Source organism: Mixophyes fleayi, chromosome 11 (assembly GCF_038048845.1).
Source record: "Mixophyes fleayi isolate aMixFle1 chromosome 11, aMixFle1.hap1, whole genome shotgun sequence".
NCBI lineage: Eukaryota > Metazoa > Chordata > Amphibia > Anura > Limnodynastidae > Mixophyes > Mixophyes fleayi.
The window spans coordinates 23,001,798-23,021,519 of record NC_134412.1 but is presented as its reverse complement, the minus strand read 5'-3'; the positions used below and the strand labels follow the sequence as shown (position 1 = coordinate 23,021,519).

The following is a 19,722-nucleotide window of genomic DNA, read 5'->3' as shown; positions in this document are numbered from 1 at the left end:
GTTTCTAAAGTTAACTAGCTAGGTGCCAACTCCCGTGCTCCCCTCCACAACCCATGGTAGCAGTGTCCCCCAGACGGAATCAGAGAAACGGATTTAACGTAAGTACAAAAATCCTCTTATTTCACTTCAATTGACAGTGGTTTCAAAGTTGTGGCTAACCGGTGTATATACATATCAGATGTGGAATAGGCACTATCCCAACAAAAGAAGATATAAAGCAACGTGTTGGACTGGTCGAGACAACAGTGAGTGTACAAAAGAAGAACATCTTTTTTTCCATCTTTCTTTGGGTCAACATTTTGTTCCTATAACAGAGCAGCACAAACCCATCCCACATCCCTCTCGTACCTCTATATTCTTCAGACATCCCATTCCAACAGTGTCAAGTCTCAGATTCCACAAAACATACATTAAATGACTCCATGGCTCCACTTTTTATTCCAGGTCTTTTGGTGGGAATGATACAGTTTATAAAATACAGATAGAAAATATGTAAGTCTAATATGATACAGGACGCACTAAGCTTCAGCAATACATCCATATGCAGCTACACACGCGCACACAAACTCTCAGACATGAGCTGTTAACTAGCAGTACACTACACAAAATAAGAAACAGCACCAGCGAGAACTCCACTCAATAACAACAACAAAAAGGATTAAAAAAAATAAAAAAAAAGACAAAAAAAGATACAAATGGCTTAAAAAAATAAAATACAAATGAGATAATTAATCCCCTTGACAAAAAAATGCAGCTGCACTAAATTTCAATATCATGTAATTGCCACCAATCTGCAATGATGGCTTGTTTGAGGGAGTGGCAATATATCTAAATTTGTAGTGATGCATATTGAACACCTTTCCCGCCATATAGGAGGCAGCAGAGAGAGGAATAAGAGACGTCCATCCTACTTCAGATTGCTCTGACTCCCAGCTAAGCTGTCACTTTATAGACATCTCTATGGTGCCATTATCTGCTCAATCCCTTTTTTTTGTTATAGAGCTGCCATTGGCTGATTCAGCTGAGCCATCCAATCAATAAAACGGGGCGGAGGGTGCTGACAAAAGCCCTTTGGACGTGGTTGTGACAGCTTAGATGTGCGCAAGAGATATGAAGCAAGGTGAACAACCCTTTTAAAAGTGACAGACCTACCACATCAAGTGCTGTAGATTCCTCAATCAGACTGGGCTGTGACCTGAAGGAGGGGTTGGCTTTTCTATTACGTTGGCAGAGTGACAGCTTCAATAAGATGCTCAAGCGTTGATATTTAATTCTGGGAGTCCCAGACTGAGTAGAGTGCAAGGCTGTATCATCGATGTATCTATGTACCTCTTGATTATGTATTAACATTTATATAATATTTTATATATTTATATATATCTATGTACATTTGGCAGGAAAACAACCTACCATAAAGAAAAACAAAAAAAAACAAAAAAACAAAACACAAAAGAAAACAAAACAGCAATTATAGGCCATACATGTTAAACGATAAAATGAATAAGCATGATGTTGCCAGGCAGGTTCAGAAATTTCATGAAGAGGTAAATGAGATAACCTGCAGCATTAAAAGGATGACGTTAAATGTATACCAAAGGTACAAAGTCAGTGTTCACGGGTAGAAGAGTATGATATTGAGCCTTCATTTGTCTGACACTGTTGGGCTAGCACTTTAAACAAAAGCACGTATATCCTAGATTACAAAAAGCCAGGATGAGGCATTAAGGGCTTTGGAGAAGAAATGGGATTTTCAGAAATACAAGTGAACCCATGGAATGACCCTACGAGGTACAAGGTCGGAAGTGAAATCACTAACGAGGTATGGAATGCTTGAATAAAAATAGAGACAAGATCACACGGACACACAAATACATCGAGGGAAGAAGGGCACGTCTAAGCAGCCAGACCCAAACGTTCAAGAATATAAGCTGCAATGTACAACAAAGTTCTTTACTTCTTCAGCTGTCTCTGGGATGGACTAAGAGGCCACATTTCATACTTCCAAAAAAAAAAAAAAAATTGCTCACCGGCACGGTGAGATCCAATGGACAATGTGCCGTGTATAACCGGGACAAATGATTTTCCCTTCTAAGTGTACACATATGAGAGAGCCAATTATGGTAGAGGTATCATATGCAATCCACACCCTGAAATTGATAGCTATTTTAAGAACCATTTGAAAGAGGAAGCTTTAAAATATTAACAAAAGGGACCATCGACAATCTTTCAACTTAACATTGACGAAAGAGCTGTTCACCTACCTCCTGTAAATTGTTCTTCATCAAAGCTCAATAATACCATAGGTGCCTAAATGCAAGTAACTATTAACTGTGGGACAGATCTTGTGGAAGAGGCATTAAAAGGACACGAGAGCACATGGGAAGAAGAGAATACTAAAGTAAGAATACAAATTACTACTGCTTCTGTTTCCACTTCACATATAATCAGATTGTGAAAACCCTCAGGTTTTTAATTGTCTATGCGTCCTTCCGATAAGCAGCAGTTCCACCGTTCACTTTGGGCCAGCATGCACAGACGTCTGATCCCTTTATCCACGGTACAGCCAGAGGCAGCATGGAGGGAGGTACCATCTGTCCATAATTTCAGGGTACTCTGCTTCATGCATCCCTTTCAGACTAGTAAATTTATAGTCACAGCAAGAACGACAAAATCTAGTAGAACGACCACACATCTTATGACAGTAAGAATATTAATAGTTAGCCTTGTCTCTCGTTTTTGTTTTTGTTTTACAAGTTCTAAGTCTCTCGGACTTTACTGGACGTAGACCACACACACACAAAATAAAGACAATCTGCATAGACAGGGTGATGAAACCCCACCATTGTCATTACATGCACACAGACACATTCTCTCGATGCATGGTAAACCCTCCGTGTAGTGTTTGTTTGCCAGTTTTACTGTCTTTAGCGATCACATCTTTGTTGGCTTAAAACTGCTTTGATAAGAGCTCACATAGGTGCTTTGAAACACTTTCTTTGCTGGTTCTCAAAGTAAGTCGGTACATCTGAAATAGAGAGCAGAGACACAGTTACACTCAAGCAACTCACAATATTTTACGTTAAGTTATTTCCCATTTTGGGTAAAGGGTATCATCGAAGAGTAAAAATCTCAAGTGACCTATGAAAGGAGAACCCTCGTAGCCATCCAATCATATGCAGCTTTTGCTCAACTGCCCAATACTGAAAGCCGAACTCAACTTACCTGAGCTTGAATATTGGGCTCTAGACGTAACAAACATCCGACCTGAACAGACTTAGTCTGAATGATTCCAGCACTGACATAGTTGTCCGGATTAGGATCCACATTTTCTAGCAGCGCGGTCCCGAAGCCCAACAACTAGAAAACAAATATAGATGACTAAAAAACTAGAGCACCACCCACAGCATAACAAATCACATTATAAACAATCTTGCCAATACTTCATGCCAAGGCTGTTATTGGAGAGTGCATCACGTAAAACACACTCCTTTCAGGAGATTCGGTTTCTGCAGAATTTGATCTCCAGATACCCGGAGTCGAGAATATCAGAGGATTTTAAATAAAAGGCATTATGGCCGTCTAATTGAGTGATATCGTTCAATATCCCTCTGAATATGAAGCCTTAAATAGGCTGTAAATTGTGTTAAGGAAAAAAACAACACAAAATAAAGCACAGATGTGGCCGACACCTTTGAATTTAGAGGAGATAACAACAAAGAATAGCAGAGCTATGAGCCATGGATACAGAGTCCTTATAATCCATTTGAACACCGAGTTAATGGCTTACGTGTCACCTTGAGAAAGTAATGTCACATAAGTGAAAACCAATGGAAAACTAAGGCATTGTAGAGTACGGAAAATGAGGGGTGCTGGGAGTTTAGCTATATTGATGAGCAGAAATGAAACAAAATTCTTGACACACAATTCTATAACCACAATAAACAAGTGTCAAGAAAGGTTAACACTAGAATCCGTGAGAATTTCTGACATTCTTACCACTGATGAACACCAGTAGCGGATCCAGGGGGACAGACAACCCCCTAGCAGCCCATGTATACCTTTAAAGTATGACCAAGACGCCGGTCAAAACGGAGGAGGGAGTGCGGCCCAATCGGGACAAGGGGTGGGGCCAACTGGGAGCAGCCAATCAGAATGAAGGAGGGGCGTGACTAAGGTAAATCCCCCCCCTTAAAACTTAAGTCTAGGTTTGACCCCGATCAACACAAAATACTCCAATGACAAAAAAAAAAAAAATCTAAATCTTTTTCTAAACTGAATAATTTTTTAAAAAGATTAAATGTAAAGACTGACAATAATTAAGGAAGCATTATGCTAAGACAGATCCTAATAAACCCTGTTGCAATCAGGAGTTTTCAGAGATCACAACACTTTGATTGGAATCTTACTGTGTACAATGTTTCAACATAATTAAAAATAAGTACACCTCTGTTAGATGTGCAAGATGGACATATATTAGGGAGGCCGCAAAAGGGGCCTGTGGCAACTCTACAGTCTGTGCCAGAGATATGAGAAACTATCCAAAACACAACAATAGTCCGGGCACTTCACAAGTCTGCTCTTTATGGGAGGTGGGCAGGACAAATCTCGACTGGCTCTGTAATCACATATTGCCTGTTTTGTAGTTACAATCATGAGTCTTTGTTTTTTTTTATTTGTCATGAGAGTATATTACGCTGATCAGTTGACTCCATTCATTCCAGGGGCGTAACTAGATATTTGTGAGCTGCAAAGCTACGTTTTGCAAGGACCCCCAATGTACATGATAAACACACCCTGCTGATACATATAGATACACATACTCTGCTATTCAAAACATCTCAGAAGTTGTTTTTTTTTTAGTCATTGGCTGCAAGCTGTGATATCTACTATCTATGATAAAGTGAAATCTTCAGTTTACTTTTAACCACAAGGTGTCTCACTGCCGTATATGACAGGCCTTGCACCTCTTTCTTTTCTTACCCCAAACTAACAAACTGTGCTCATGGGTAATTCATTACCTTGCATATATCATTTACATACTCAGCAGAACTAGCCAATCATTTTTGGGCTAAATATTTTGGCTTGCAATAATTATATAAAACAATTGTGGGTAAACTTACGGAAAACTCCCCCCACCCCCAATACCTCCTCTAGAATACAAAACGCGATTCTTGTACTTCCGTAAAAATCTAGCGAGCTCGGGTTAAGTCGGTAAATCCTGCCCCTCTATGCCCCCCAGCCTATCAGGAAGTCACTTATTTTCCCAACCAAGTCCTGAGGACGGAATAGAGAGGAACAAACAAGACTGAAACCACGTGTGTCAACGATCTGTAGAGACATTCCGGGTAGAAAGACCATTCTATGGGGTGATGTTGAGGTTGACGACCCCGAACCGCTAGAGAAGTGACTAACGAGCACCCTTGGAGACAGCCTTATGAACTGGCTGGACAAGTGATGGTCTGATTTGTTCCATTTCGATAGGAGGTTGATATGGAATGTCCTCTAGTGCGGGCCTGGCCAACCTGTGGCTCTCCAGGTGTTGTGAAACTACAAGTCCCAGCATGCCTTGCCAGCTATCGGCTTGGCCATCCGCTGCAGTACCCTTGTTAAGTAAATAAACTGAAAGTAAATGAAAGAAAATAAAAAAAATCTTAGACTGCTATAGGCAGCACAGTGCCAAAGTTCCCTCTCCTGTGGGCATTTAGAAAAAACTGTCTTCCTGACAGGCAGGGGGGCATATAGGGGGAGGAGTTACAGACTTTGTGAGGAGATTTAAAGTGCTTGCACTCCTGCTGAGCCTCTAGACCCCAAGATTTCCAGTATCTCTCCATAACCTCCGCCCCTAATGATCCTAACCCCAGTGCATCCCATCTATATAATAAAGTCAATAAATATAAATATTTAAAGCCCCAACTCAGAATATGTTAAATGTTTCTAGTATATAAATAATGATTTTTACAATAGAAACGAAAAAAAGTTGATGACATTGAGGTGAACTGCCTGCGTTTAGTTGTCCTTAGAGAAGGTTCACGCCATTGGCGAGCACCAGCTGCGACATCAGCTTCCACATTCCGTTCACAGAACAGGCGCAAACTGCAGAGGTTCTACGGGTGCAGTAACACTTCTCACCACTGGGTTATTTATACGAAAATGACAAAATACTTCAGAAAATAGTTATATTAATAGAGAGCTGCACAACTTGCCCAGTATTAACCACCCAGATGTAAATGAACACAATGCATCAAGGGTTAAAGTACAGATTGTTCAATCGCCACACACACTTAAGACTACAATTGAATGGAAACTTCAAATTTAAACCCAACAGAGAAAACAAAAACCAATAGGACAGCAAGAACTACCAATTAAAAGAAGTACCTTGAATCACAACACCAGAGGTCCCTGTAGGCTACAGTGATATTTTGGGAATCCCCCTAAGCCAGAGATTATCTCACTGTGCTTTCCAGTGGGAGGAATGTGAAACTGGGTGTGGGTGGAAGACAGTCTGCCCCTCCATTCACTCTGAATCTGGGGGGGCACTTATTTAAGAGTTGTAAATTATAGGACATTTCTTCTGACACTACAGAACCTTTATACATCTGTTTGAGAAATATGCAAAACACTTTAGGTGTCTCCCCCCCCCCCCCTACACTGTGCACCCAGAGCAGTGTGGACAGCATGAATGAGTATGCAATTTACCTTTGCTTTTGTCACTTCAGAATCCATCGGATGGTTGGCTTTAAAAATCTTCTGTGCCTCTTGCTGTGGCCTGTAGATGCAGAACACATAGCCTTAGTTTAAGCTCCATAGCTGGCGGTATTACAATTTTGGGTCTGTCTTGATTTATGTTAATGGGAAAACCAACTGCATCTCCTTTCCTTTCTGTGCACCTCTTAAGCAGCTGACAGCAAGTTAAAACATTACATTTTACAGCAGGGGTCAGCAACCCCCGGAACGTGTGCCAGACGTGGCACGCTGACCACTTCTGTCTGGCACGCTGGCGCTGCTTCAGTAAAGCAGCAGACAACAGTTGGTGCTTCTGCGCATGCGCAGAAGCTCCGTTTCGGCAGTCATCGGCTGCTTTATTGGAGCAGCTTGCAGGTTTCTGGAGCGGTAGACATGTCTCCAAAGGTAAGCAAGAGCAGCACAAAAAATTGATTTAACATCCATGGATACCACCATGTACTTGTCCCATTCTATAACTTTGATTATGGATCAAAGATTTTATCATGAGCCTGTGAATGTTGAGTGTCTTGAGGTTCAAAAGGCCCAAAATTATAAGTTTGTTTTTTGTACCAAAGACAGGTTTGAATAGGAGTCCATCTCAACAGAAATGTGTGAATGGCTAATCGCAGGCCACCCAGCTCTCTCTGAGCCAATCAGATCGTCTGTAGCTAATAGCTGCTGGTAGTAGTCATCCATAAGAAGTATATTAGCAGCGTAATAAGCACCCTGCTCTGAGGGTTCAGCGGCATGGGATATATGGAAGAGGGAGGAGTTCAACCATTTAGGAATAGTTAAAGTGCCAACGTTCTATAGGAGATTCTATAATCTCCAGAGCCCAGCTTCCCCTATAACAGGATAATATATTTTTAGTTCATTGGTCTTTTAAAAAGGACCAGTCAGATACATAACTATATATCACACGAATAACACTAATTATATAACATATTCATAAAAATCCTCTGTCTACCCTATGTAATCGGAGTGCATCTCACTACCTTCATGTCAGAGCTACGAGATTAATAGTGCAACCAGCATTGGAATCACTTCCTGTTATTATGTAACAAGAGCACAAGTTCCAATCTGTGCTAAGACATGCAATATTTCAAAGCAGAATGGGAAAGGACACAGCTCTTCTACAGAGGTAGTACCTCTTTGTAATTCCGTACGGGGAACTTCTAATTCCTGTAGCGCAACAATGGGGATATGAAATACTGCACAAACACAATGTTGACTGGGTCTCTAAGGTTTCCCTGTATTAGAACTTATACGCTATCAGAGTAACTTGACAATGGAAGCTATAGTGGTACTACACTGTCAGTTGAATACTAGATAAATAATTAAATTACAGGCTCAGCTGTTTCCAACGCTGGAAGAAGTCCTGGGACGGCATCTCGGTAGCCTGGAAAAACTTGTTGATGGTAATTGGCAGCTTCAATGTGATGTTCTGTAACGTTCCTCCATACCTAAGAGAGATGTAACGTAACATTAAATTATACAGAATTATAAACACAAATGCTCAAGCACACAGCGGGTTTCAAGTACCTGAATTTAATATTAATGAGAGGCGCGTCATCAAAGTCAGACAAGCACTCAATGTTTAACACCTGCTGAACCTGAGCGCCTCCTTCCACCACAGGATCGACAGGCTTGGTCTGAATGTTCAGCTGTGAGACTGCATGTTAAGGATGACAACGCTGTATAGGTGACACCAGAAAGAGAACACAGAGATTGGGACATCTATGAGGACTGGAGCTCAAGAAAAAGGTGCTGTATTCTAAAACACTAAGACAGAGTCTACTTTCATCAGCATCTAAACTATGCAAGGAAACGACGGATACAATCTGACTGGTTGCTATGAGTTACAGCACCTTCCCCCCCCATCATTAGGTCGCATTAATGACTCTCAGTAGGGCTTTTAGAAAAGGATATCATTCTGCAGGTCTCCGGGGTAAGACACCGTTGGAGTAAAGCTCTGGAACTGCACTGAGGTTTTGTTCCCGTAAAACAAATACATCCGCCCTGCAGAAGAGAGAAAACGTCCATAGTAAAGAGAAGAACGACACAACCCTCTTTATAGCTGATGGAGAAGAACGCTGGCCATTTACATCGCCTTCTCAATACCTACCCAGGTTCTGTCGAAACTCTGACTTTACTCCAATCTGCAGAAGCTGGTTCTCAAAGAGGACTCCATTGTTCTTGCACACAAACCTAAACCACAGGGACAAGTAACAGTTCCATTATACACTCCAAGTTACCATAAAACATAGGGAGGTTCACAATGTATTTACTATTACGTGTAACGCCTGAACTGACATTATGTGACGGCGTGACCCTATTGGACTTTATAAACTTACTACAATTCATGTGTTCATGTTTACCAATCCACTCCAGCTGCACCCTATGGGGAACTCAGACTGTACATTTACAGTCATTAATAAGTAAGCCGGCTTGTCCAGTATTATTAGAAATGTCAATGCAAAGGTTTACAATATAGGTGGTATCTATCGAGCTGATCCAGAAAGAGTACATGCTCGAAGCAGGTTGGGTCAGAATAGGTATCTGTATTAAAGATTTTGAATTTAATCTTAAGTAATTAAAGCGGCACATTTATCAAAATGTCTTGTCTCCCTATTATGTGCATGCATGAGTGAGGCCACACTTCCTATCAGCAAGGTTATCCCCTTTATGTATTGGGCAAAGAAAAAATAAACCTCATCGTCCATAAAACTCCCAAAATATACTCAATATAGTCATTTTTTTCAACCTGTGTGTAATACTAATAAAATGCTACATGATTGCTTTTATGTCACATTTATAAACAGAAATCCAAGTTTTTACCAGACGGCAGTTCTGATTAAGCAGCAGCATTGATTAATGATAGATACTGATCCCTGCAGTTTGCTCCCATCATACTCCAGAGAGGCTTTTATATATATGATTTCTAAGGTCGCGGTAAGTAGAAAACGATCAAGAGCATATGGGCAATAAATATTTCCATACATTGTTAATCTATTAGAACATAAAGTAAACATTTTTTTTATTATGTAATAAATTGCAATTTTTTATTTATCCATGAAATAAAAAAAAATAAAAAAACAAGACTGCATGGCCATGGTAATGTATCACAGAGGTTCCAGGACTAGCCATGGCAGGGGATGAATTTCTGTATATGAATATGGACAGCGGCTTAGAGAACATAGGGGAGGTTTGATAAAATTAACATTCTAATAAGCAAATGATGCCAATATATGTATAAACTCCAGTAAATAATATCTGTATAATTTGTGAGTTCTGATCACATCTCTTCATTTTTCATTAGACAAAAAATAAGTATTATCCAGAATAATGCACCCACTACTGTAACCTACTGAGACGTCACCTGGGAGATCCGCGACCTGTATCAGAGAACTCTGCCTGCAGCCACAGTACTCCTCAGTGACATCATGACATACTTGTCCGCTATACAAGTTGGAGGCTGAACCAATATTCGTGACAATGCAGCTTAGCAATTCAGTAGGAACGAATGACATCTGAGGCACCGCTACTCTATGCTCGGTAGATGTTACATGGGCTGACAGGGGCATCTAGAGGTCTACCAGGGAGGACACATGCAGGGATAAACATGCCTGTCTTACTTGTTTAGGAGCTCATCAGCCTCAGCGATAGGCAAAGCAGGATCCTCGGAAACAGCAGAGCTAAGAGCAAGGAGGCAGAGGAAAGAATGGAAGAGGCAAGGGGAGCCACCAAAAGAGAAAACAAAATGAATGTGTTAGCCACACAAAACGTGTTAGTTCCAACAATTAAAGACCACATGACCCAGAATAAGAGAAGTACCACTGATCAGAGACAGGAAGGGAAGAGACTTTACACACCAGACTCTGAGACTTATGCTATAGGAATGTAAATACATCTTTGGCATCTAAATAGAGCGATAACTATAAGAATCGTCTATGTTAATTTACAGGCTTTGAGATGGTATTACCAATATCAGCATTTTAACGAACCTTAAGTTGATTGTTTTTAAGGATTGCTTATATATCTCGTTTCCAAATGCTGTATGCTTTTTCTTATGCGATTGTCTCTGGATTTGAGATTGGCCTAGCAGCCTCTATTTACTGCTGCTGGTTACAGTAGCTTTTGAAGTATTAAAAAGCGCCTTAAATGGGGTTTTTGCTCCTTTCTCGTTTTTTTTATTGAGAAACGTCCCTGCTGTTTTATTCTTGTGAGCTTAAGGACAGGAAGTGCGATTTCCTACGAAAACGATTGTGCCACAATTTAAATACAGGGAGATAAGAAAGATCAGAGGATCTATATAAATCTATAATAGGATTAACAGGTTCCTGTTACTATCCCAGCAATAAACTAGAAATGGACACAGTGATAACTCTAAACGATACATAAATTACTCAGGCAACAAAACATTAATTTTGCAGAGGATATACAGGGGGGGAATTCAATTAGCCGCGTTACTGTTAAAAGTAACGAAGCCTGCGCACTATAACGTAAATACAGTTACTAACGGTAATCGTTTTAGCGCTGGGGTACGTCGGGGGGGGGAATGGAATTCCCTTCACAGTGTCAATTCCATAAGTCGGCACAAGAGGGCAATATTATGACAATAGAGAACTCTACAGACTTTTGAAGTATTAATAATATTGGTTTATTACTAAAAAAAACCTCTATATGTCTATTGAAATACAATCTGACTCACATATGAGAAAGTAAATTTCCTCCAACTATGTTTTATTAATCTAAAGGGTACACGTCAATTGAATTGAATACAGATTCCTACACTTATAACTATATATTTTAACTAAATATTTTTTATTTATTTTTTTTCATAAAAAATCTGACCTTGTCCTAGGAAAAAGGACAAAATTACTTGTGAGTGTATATCCCTTAAAACTCCACATTTTGCTTTTTGCCCAGCTTTACTCCTAAGGTTTATCTACACATTATTTGACATAAATATTCATAGCATATCTGTTGCTAAAAGACAGGCAGTGTTTACTGATCGTGGCGCCTACCCCAACATGTCTTAAGCGTTACCAAAACAGCCCTTACTCTGAAGGCTGGGCTGCATCGACCAATTGAGACGCAGGACTCTCAGAGGGCGGGTCGAAGTCACTGTACACCATCCAATCACAGGCAGGCACAGCAAGACAGACAAAGACAAGACACAATCCCACCAGCAGCAAGACAGCAAAAAAGAAAAACAAAGACCAAGAAAGACAGAAAACCTACGTGCAATTAGACAGTCAGCAGACAAAAAACAGCAACATACACACATTATAAACACAATACTGGTTTTGTTGCCATTGGCAACAAATGGACTTTATTTGCCATCTATAGACGAGGAATTAAAAATCTTTGTTCATTTTTTTTAATCATGCACTTTTTTTGTGTGTGTATTATAAATACCTATTTTAGAAATGTAACGTGAATACACTTGAGATGGACAAAATGTTTATGACAAATGCTTTACACTCCTACTCTTTAAAATCATCTAGATTTGTATCTTCTCCCATAGTGGATATATACCTGAGAAAGTTGTCCTCAGTCCCAGCAGCTACAGAGCCAGCGGCAGATGGCGAATCTGAAAACACATCCACCAGGAGATTGCCAGCACCCGGTGGGGCCGATCCTGTAATGGGGGCACTCCTTAAGCCGAGGAGATCAGCGGATGGTGAAGGGGTAGACTGTAAAAACATGGATCTTAGTAAAACAACTTTCTAAGATTTAAGTGGGATTTATAAATCATAAGACACAGAAACTAAAGTCAAGAAATACCCAGCAGAAATGGCGATGTAGGGCGTTAAAGCGCCAGAATATGTAACGCTTGTCATCACACAAAGGATGACAACCGTATTCAGGAGTGCCGACTATCGCTCACGAGGAGCCAGTGATATTACGGAGAGGTCAGTGGTTCCAGGTATAATGATTTATCCAGCTAATATCAGTCCCCACTGCGTGAAGGCGACCGGTTTACATTCACCCCCCCTGATGTAGGAGATCTTACTGCAGTACTTGGCGTTGCTTCCACTCCACCGTTTATTTCAGAGTTTTGCTCTTTCTTCCCTTCGTCTAACTCGCTGACTGCGCCTGGTCCCTTCTTCTTCTTTAGTTTGGCCAGGATAGAGGACTCCCTTTCAGGGAAAGGGGGCATCTCCTCCAGAACTGTGGCCTACAAACGGGAAAAAAATTAAAAAATGCATAATGTTGCTTGTGGCCCTTTGGTCCTTCACCTGGGGCCCCCAGCTCCGTCAAACTTTCATGTCAGGTTTGTTTATGATAACTTGCAACACTTGTTTGTCTTACAATAAGTGATTTGTTTCTACAGATAGGCGTCACTTCCTTTGATTAAATGTTTTAGTTTATCACCAAGTTTAAGGGTGATGTATGGCCCTTTAGAAGGTTAGAGGGCTGCCCCATTCGGTCCCTATCACTGGTTTACAACAAGCTTTCTGCCAAGAGGTGGGTCTAAAAAAAGACCTTTAACCTATAGGATAATAGGATTATGGATGCAAAACATTTACATAATTCAATTCCCCCCTAAGTACCGCCACGTTAAGCGTATTACCGTTATTACGGCTTTCATTAAAACTACCGTAACAACGGTATTTACGCGCACTATTACCGTAATACCAGTAATAGTGCGCAGGCCATGTTACTTTTTAAAGTAACGCGGCCAATTGAATTCCCACCTTCGTGTCCAGTGTGCTTGAAAATCGTATAATAAATGCAAAACACGGACAAGCATGTCTCACCCACACAGTGAGCAGCCGTTTTACAGGCTGAACCAATATTCATGAGAACTACTTACTAGGGACAAGTGACATCACTGAGACAATTAATCACAATGAGGCACCAAGTCATGTCACTGGTTCCTAGTGAGTGGAGTGGCTGCGTTCTCATCCACTGTGTAGGTGGCAGTCTGTATGACATTCACCGACAAAGACGAGCAAAGCTAAAACTAATTTCCGGGGCTATTTATACACTTCTTCACAAATGTAGTTACCTAAAATTAAAATTACAAAAACACTTGGGAGCTCTTACAAGGACATCGGTGCTTGCAATGGAGCTGAGCTTCAGGTACTCTACTGCCCTCTGCTGGAGCTCCACATCTGCGTTCCTGATCTGGCTATCTGAGCGCAGCACGTCTTGGATGGTGGGTTTGGTTTCAGGGAACAGGTTGATGAACTTGATGTAGGTAGAGAGGAGGAGGGCTCGGGTAGACACACTGCACAAGTGGAACTTGGAGTGCAGGAGGTTGAACTGCACTAAGGGGCTGTTAAAGAAGAAACCGTGAACAACAATTATATATCCATAGACACAAACTGAGAGACACTAACACAGATGAGTAACACAGGTGTATGTGTTCACACCCTGGGCGGTTTACCATTCTTTACATTTGCATTGCATTTCTCCACCACTAGCTATTATTGATAAGATTATGTCATTTTCGGATTAGATTTGTGTACGATATCTTAACTCTCACCTTCAATTTTGATTTACTGTGACAAATATTTGCCCATGTTACCTATGTCACAATTTATCACATGATGGCATAGTTTGGGGGAGAAAACCTTTTACTGTATTTAACATTTTCAATACGGGCTCTCTGCCTTTCCCTTTTGCTCCATACCGCCCCCACCCCCCCTGAAGACAGCATATCCTACACACTCCAACACACTGAAAGCGCAGACAGTTCGACCCTCCTCTTTGTGCCATTAACATATAAGCAAATGCATACTTACACAACTTGTACATACATCTCCCACACTGCCCCCTTGTGGCCTCTTTCTTGTGTTCTTTATATCGTCATCATCCTCTATTTATATGGCGTCACTAATTCCGCAGTGGTGTACAGAGAACTCACTCACATCAGTCCCTGCCCCATTGGAGCTTACAGTCTAAATCCCCTAATATACACACACACAGAACGAGAGAGACTAAGGGCAATTTGATAGCAACCAATTAACCTACTAGTATGTTTTTGGAGTGTGGGAGGAAACCAGAGCACCTGGAGGAAACCCACACAAACACAGAGAGAACATACAAACTCCACACAGATAAGACCATGGTCGGGAATCGAACTCATGACCCCAGTGCTGAGAGGCAGAAGTGCTAACCACCTAGCCACAGTGCTGCCCACTATATAGTTGTACACATATCTTGTGTGATATTACATTATTACATTTTTTTGAAAGCCAGCGACTCTTACCTTGACCTGGGGTCTCCGGCAATGAGATTACCAAATTCGCCCAGGATATAACCCCCAACTTTCACCATGTTCTCGTGGCACGCAGGAGCCTGCAAAGCCTGAAAAAAAAAGGTCAAGTTATTTTTTGTTTTGTTTACTAGCCCCCAGACGTATACAGAATATCCTATTGTACAGGGCAGCAATGTTTACAACAAGCTTCTGCCAGGTGGACGGGCTTGGGGAGCTCGATACTGATGCAATCAAAATAAAAGGGCAAAAACACAGCTAAATGTGTAAAGTCAGGATTAGCTGCTCATGTATATATGTATATGCAAAAGTGTTTTACCTCAAATACAGTTTTAGCAGCATAGCCTTGTACATCATCCCGGTTAATGACGATCTGGATGACACGATACCAGACCTCTTCACTGACATAATCCCCAGCTATACGAATCAGGTTCAAAATAGTGTCCACGTACCAGCTATAATCCACAGCGTACTTCTCAGCCAGGATGGCTACTTTCAGCACCTTTTAGTTAGAATTAAAATAGTAACGATGAAAAAGACAAGTGAAACAAAAAAAAAAAAAAAAAAAACCTTAAAATGACATGTTCATAAGTATTATATTATATATATTCTGGCTTAAAGTAGGTCTGCAATATTTGCTTTTGCTGGCTAAGATGCGATGATGATCTCTGCATATAGACAGTCTGTATACTGAGCATTATACTTAAGTGATATCAATGGTGAATTAATACCTTATATTAAAACATTGGTTCGGCCTGCAAAGCATTGGTCTCCAGCTGCATGCCACAAAAACTACTTCAATGACATCACAGGCTCCGAGTGAGTCGATTGGCTACACTCTAATATTGGATTGTCCGACCAAAGTGCTACCTCCATGGCGTGTAGGTGACAGGTGCACATTAAGTGACATAATTATACATTTTATGCATTACAGGGTACACGTGCTGAAAGCACAACAAGTGTAACTGACACAGCCACTTACAATTTCCTCCCGGATTGAGTAGTCAGCAGTCTCCAGGTAGCTCAGCATTTCAGAGACAATCTGTTTAGCGTTTGTACGGTCACACATTGCATAGAGGAGATCTGCAGCCCGCTGCCTCACACTTACATCTCTCTCCGTCTACAGGAACGCACAACAACAAAATTAATAAAAAAATTAAAATGAGAGCAAAATACGGGAAAGGCTGCATCTAATTTGTCTTCAAATAATCATTGTCTCAGAAGCATAATGGGGACTACAGACACGCTGAGGTATAAGGCCATCTCTACAAGGCAGGTCGCTACCAGCTTAGAGACTGGCTCCTTCCGTCTGCATGATGTATTCTCATAATAGCGGATGATTATTAATAAATGTAATCCATCTAATTCAGACTGTACAGAAGCAGTCATGTCTTCTACAAACACTGTACTCTCTCCACTAAACCATGTCTAGTATAAGGACATTTAGAGTAAAAAGCGAGAAAGAAAAAGAACGTCATAAAATGACAAATTAACGACAAAACACAAGGGCTGCAGTATTTCCCTGTCGCCCACGAGGACTCTGGGAAAACTAACTGCAGTGGGAAGCGGTGGTTTTTCTTTTTGCAGTTGTAGTGGGAAGCACTAAAAGCAAAATATGGACGGAAAAAAACCCAAAAACAAAAAACGGGAAAAATGAATTCAATTCATCCACTGCAGGGTGCAATAATCTAGTGCTACAAGAAGAAAACATCTTCGATTACTGCCAGGATATTCAACTTTTATACACACAGATTGTAAATGCTACATAAAAACCACAGATGTTCACTGACCCCCGTGTTTTGGTTTTGGATCTGGATCAACGTCGTTTTTTTGCTTTAGCAAAACCACCCTCGTGTGTTTTAGATCCTTATCTTTTTTTTTGCTAAAATCACATAAATTTTACTTTTTTTGTTCCTACATTATTATTAACCTCAACAACATTAATTTATAGTCATTTCCAGTAAATTTTCGTCAAGTGACAAGAACACTGCTACCCCTCCTGTTTCTGTGTGAGCAATGGCACTGAGACTGGAGAGTGACAAGAACACTGCTACCCCTCCTGTTTCTGTGTGAGCAATGGCACTGAGACTGGAGAGTGACAAGAACACTGCTACCCCTCCTGTTTCTGTGTGAGCAATGGCACTGAGACTGGAGAGTGACAAGAACACTGCTACCCCTCCTGTTTCTGTGTGAGCAATGGCACTGGGTCTCCTGGGGAGGGAGGTACTTATGAAATCCAAAACCTGCAAGATCCGACAACGCAACAATGAAGTTTTGCCTCGATTTAGATCCGAGGACGCGCAAAAGTACCGAGCTGGCTCGCAAGCCTACTCGGATCCCCTAAGTTCGGGTGGGTTCGGTTTTTAGAAAACCAAGCCCGAGCATCTCTGATATAAACCTATGCCATATCAGGGCAAGGCCTTACTGGAAGCCAGCAAATAGTGACACTCTACTCACTTTTAAGGCATTGATGACTGTTTCAATGTGCGTTTTCACAGCCTCGTGCGAGAACTCCGAGCTGGCCAGCGTACACATGCTTTCCAAAGCTAAATAACGCAGATTGGTCTCTCGGTGCTGCAGGAATTGGCCCAGCTGGTTGCAGGCTCTCACCAGCAGGTTAGGTTCACTGAAAGGAAACAGGAAAAGCAATCTCATTGTTAAAGTGCTATTTGCATAAGGGCAATATTGTATGCTATGCTGGTCAATGACAGTGAATGTTAAAATGTCCACATTATTGACAGTGTACAACAACGTTGTATATATCATGGATCTTGTAGTACATATATCATGGATCTCCATGTACATCTGTGAGCACCTCTAGGCACAGGATTGTCCCCATGAGGCGAAGCTCTTGCCAGATGTTCCCTCTTTTATAGAATTATACTTATATTCAGTCACATAGTAGCTGCTTACTCGGAAAAGTTTATAATGTTGAACTAAGACTTCATGCCAAGGACGCAATGGCCTATCCTGGATCTCACCCAGCTAATGGATGGAAGTTTGACTGAAGTCGTTGTTTGTTACATAGGACATAGCAGCCAAGGGCAACCTGGACCCACAGCTGAAGGCATTAGGGGATTAGGGGCTACTGCAATTAAAGCAAGCAGGTAAAGACAACCCCCCTATTCTCAAAGAGATAACGGAGGTTGTCCCTTAATTAGAAAAAATGAAAATCAATGTATGTCATTGCTGAAATAAATACGCCTACAGAAAAAAAAAACTGAGGAGGAGAGGGGGGGGTACTGTAGAGCCAGTTTTTTTTCCCCCCACCATAACCCAAAGAGAGATTTTTAAAAGGGCAAAATTCAACTACGCAGCTCTTCTCTACAAATGCTCTGAAAGTTAGTGTCACATTGGCAGCTAAATCTGTTCCTCATTTGCCAACATTCATCTAAAAATGCCCTCTAAACCGATATAGGTCACGGTACAATAACCTGGAGCAGACAGCACCTACCTGTCATAATGGATAATGAGACTGATGGCCTCAAAGAGTATAGCATTCTTTGCATTGGAGTGCTGAACCTTCTTCGATTTTGGAGGCTCCTGTGCTTTATTAAGGATGGTCTCCAGACATTCCACTAGCCGGCCCTTCACAGCAGCATCCTCTGAGAACACGGAGAGTCACTTGTTAGACTATACCGACAAATACTGACATTTTGCATTAGCAAGAGCTGGACATTACCTGGTGGAGGGTAGCACTGAAGAAGACGTAACAATTTTACAGAGAGCCAAGGTGCTGGGACAAAGTAATATGTGTAATCCTGCAGGTCAGTGGAGGCTGAAGATACAATCTGAGAGAAGGGTCCAAATATTAGGCCAAGGTGTACAATCAGTTCCTAAATAACACTTATACTGCAGAAATAAGCATATATAAAACACATTTTTGTTTGTTTTTTTAAGATCTCTACATAGATTCTGGTAAGTCGTATAGAGTAACAAAGTATTCAACGAAGTTTAAATTACAAACACAAATTTATAACAAGGTTCTCTCCATTCACTCCAAAAATAAAAACAAAAGAAAAAAAACTCAAAAAACTTTTCCCTTCCTAATATTATCTGTTCTATTTTTATATTTATATGATATACATGGTACAAGAGTCAATGCATTTTTATTTATTTTATTTACTTATAGTAAGATAGTAGGGCGCATTGAGGTCCATTAAAAAAACTGCTGTCTGTGTTTATTCCCGGTGACTGTTTCTGCACCTAGCTAAGCAGGACCACCCCCTCTGTAAGCTGCTTGGAGAGCAGCAACGTACCCAATGATGGAAGGCTACAGCTTGCTGTACGTGCACCTGCGCTTGTGATGTTCCAGTGGATCGAGGTGTACAGTCCAACTACTTCATTGTGTATTGCACACAGACAGTACACGGTGGTTAGCTGCAGAAAACCTTTACCCATGTAACTTACCCTGCTGAGCCTGGAGACAGCCAGAGAGACGCATGTCTTAAAGTCATCTGGATTCTTTCTACAGAGGCAGGTAATGAGGCTGACAGCTGCCGTCACCACGCCCTGGCACAATAAAGAGATAATCGTTCAAATACATTCACCATCATCAGTTATTTACGTAGCGCCACTAATTTCGCAGCGCTGTACATAGAACTCACTCACATCAGTCCCTGCCCCATTGGAGCTTACAGTCTAAATTCTCCAACATACACAGACAGAGACAGACTAGGGTCAATTTAATAGCAGCCAATTAACCACCCAGTATGTTTTTGGAGTGTGGGAGGAAACCGGAGCACCCGGAGGAAACCCACGCAAACACG

The 19,722-nt window shown here is 41.1% G+C and overlaps 1 protein-coding gene across 6 annotated transcripts in view; it reads right to left on the bottom strand.

Annotated features, from left to right (window-relative positions):
- Positions 1 to 415: 415 nt before the first annotated feature.
- AP2A1 (adaptor related protein complex 2 subunit alpha 1) overlaps positions 416 to 19,722 on the bottom strand; it is a 30,388-nt gene continuing 11,081 nt past the window's right edge. Inside the window, exons 6-24 of one of the 6 annotated variants that reach the window (XM_075190964.1) lie at positions 19,364 to 19,465; positions 18,636 to 18,744; positions 18,408 to 18,558; positions 17,411 to 17,579; positions 15,936 to 16,073; positions 15,273 to 15,455; positions 14,948 to 15,045; positions 13,780 to 14,011; positions 12,719 to 12,907; positions 12,265 to 12,422; positions 11,788 to 11,850; positions 10,359 to 10,418; positions 8,849 to 8,931; positions 8,653 to 8,742; positions 8,266 to 8,389; positions 8,070 to 8,186; positions 6,697 to 6,766; positions 3,223 to 3,357; positions 416 to 3,025 (exon numbers count right to left, since the gene is read on the bottom strand). In XM_075190964.1, the coding sequence (XP_075047065.1) occupies positions 2,948 to 3,025; positions 3,223 to 3,357; positions 6,697 to 6,766; positions 8,070 to 8,186; positions 8,266 to 8,389; positions 8,653 to 8,742; positions 8,849 to 8,931; positions 10,359 to 10,418; positions 11,788 to 11,850; positions 12,265 to 12,422; positions 12,719 to 12,907; positions 13,780 to 14,011; positions 14,948 to 15,045; positions 15,273 to 15,455; positions 15,936 to 16,073; positions 17,411 to 17,579; positions 18,408 to 18,558; positions 18,636 to 18,744; positions 19,364 to 19,465 (2,349 nt within the window). In that variant the 3' untranslated portion in view covers positions 416 to 2,947. The remainder of the gene's footprint in view (positions 3,026 to 3,222; positions 3,358 to 6,696; positions 6,767 to 8,069; positions 8,187 to 8,265; positions 8,390 to 8,652; positions 8,743 to 8,848; positions 8,932 to 10,358; positions 10,419 to 11,787; positions 11,851 to 12,264; positions 12,423 to 12,718; positions 12,908 to 13,779; positions 14,012 to 14,947; positions 15,046 to 15,272; positions 15,456 to 15,935; positions 16,074 to 17,410; positions 17,580 to 18,407; positions 18,559 to 18,635; positions 18,745 to 19,363; positions 19,466 to 19,722) is intronic. The other 5 variants (XM_075190966.1, XM_075190967.1, XM_075190968.1 and 2 more) reach the window with 5 other exon arrangements.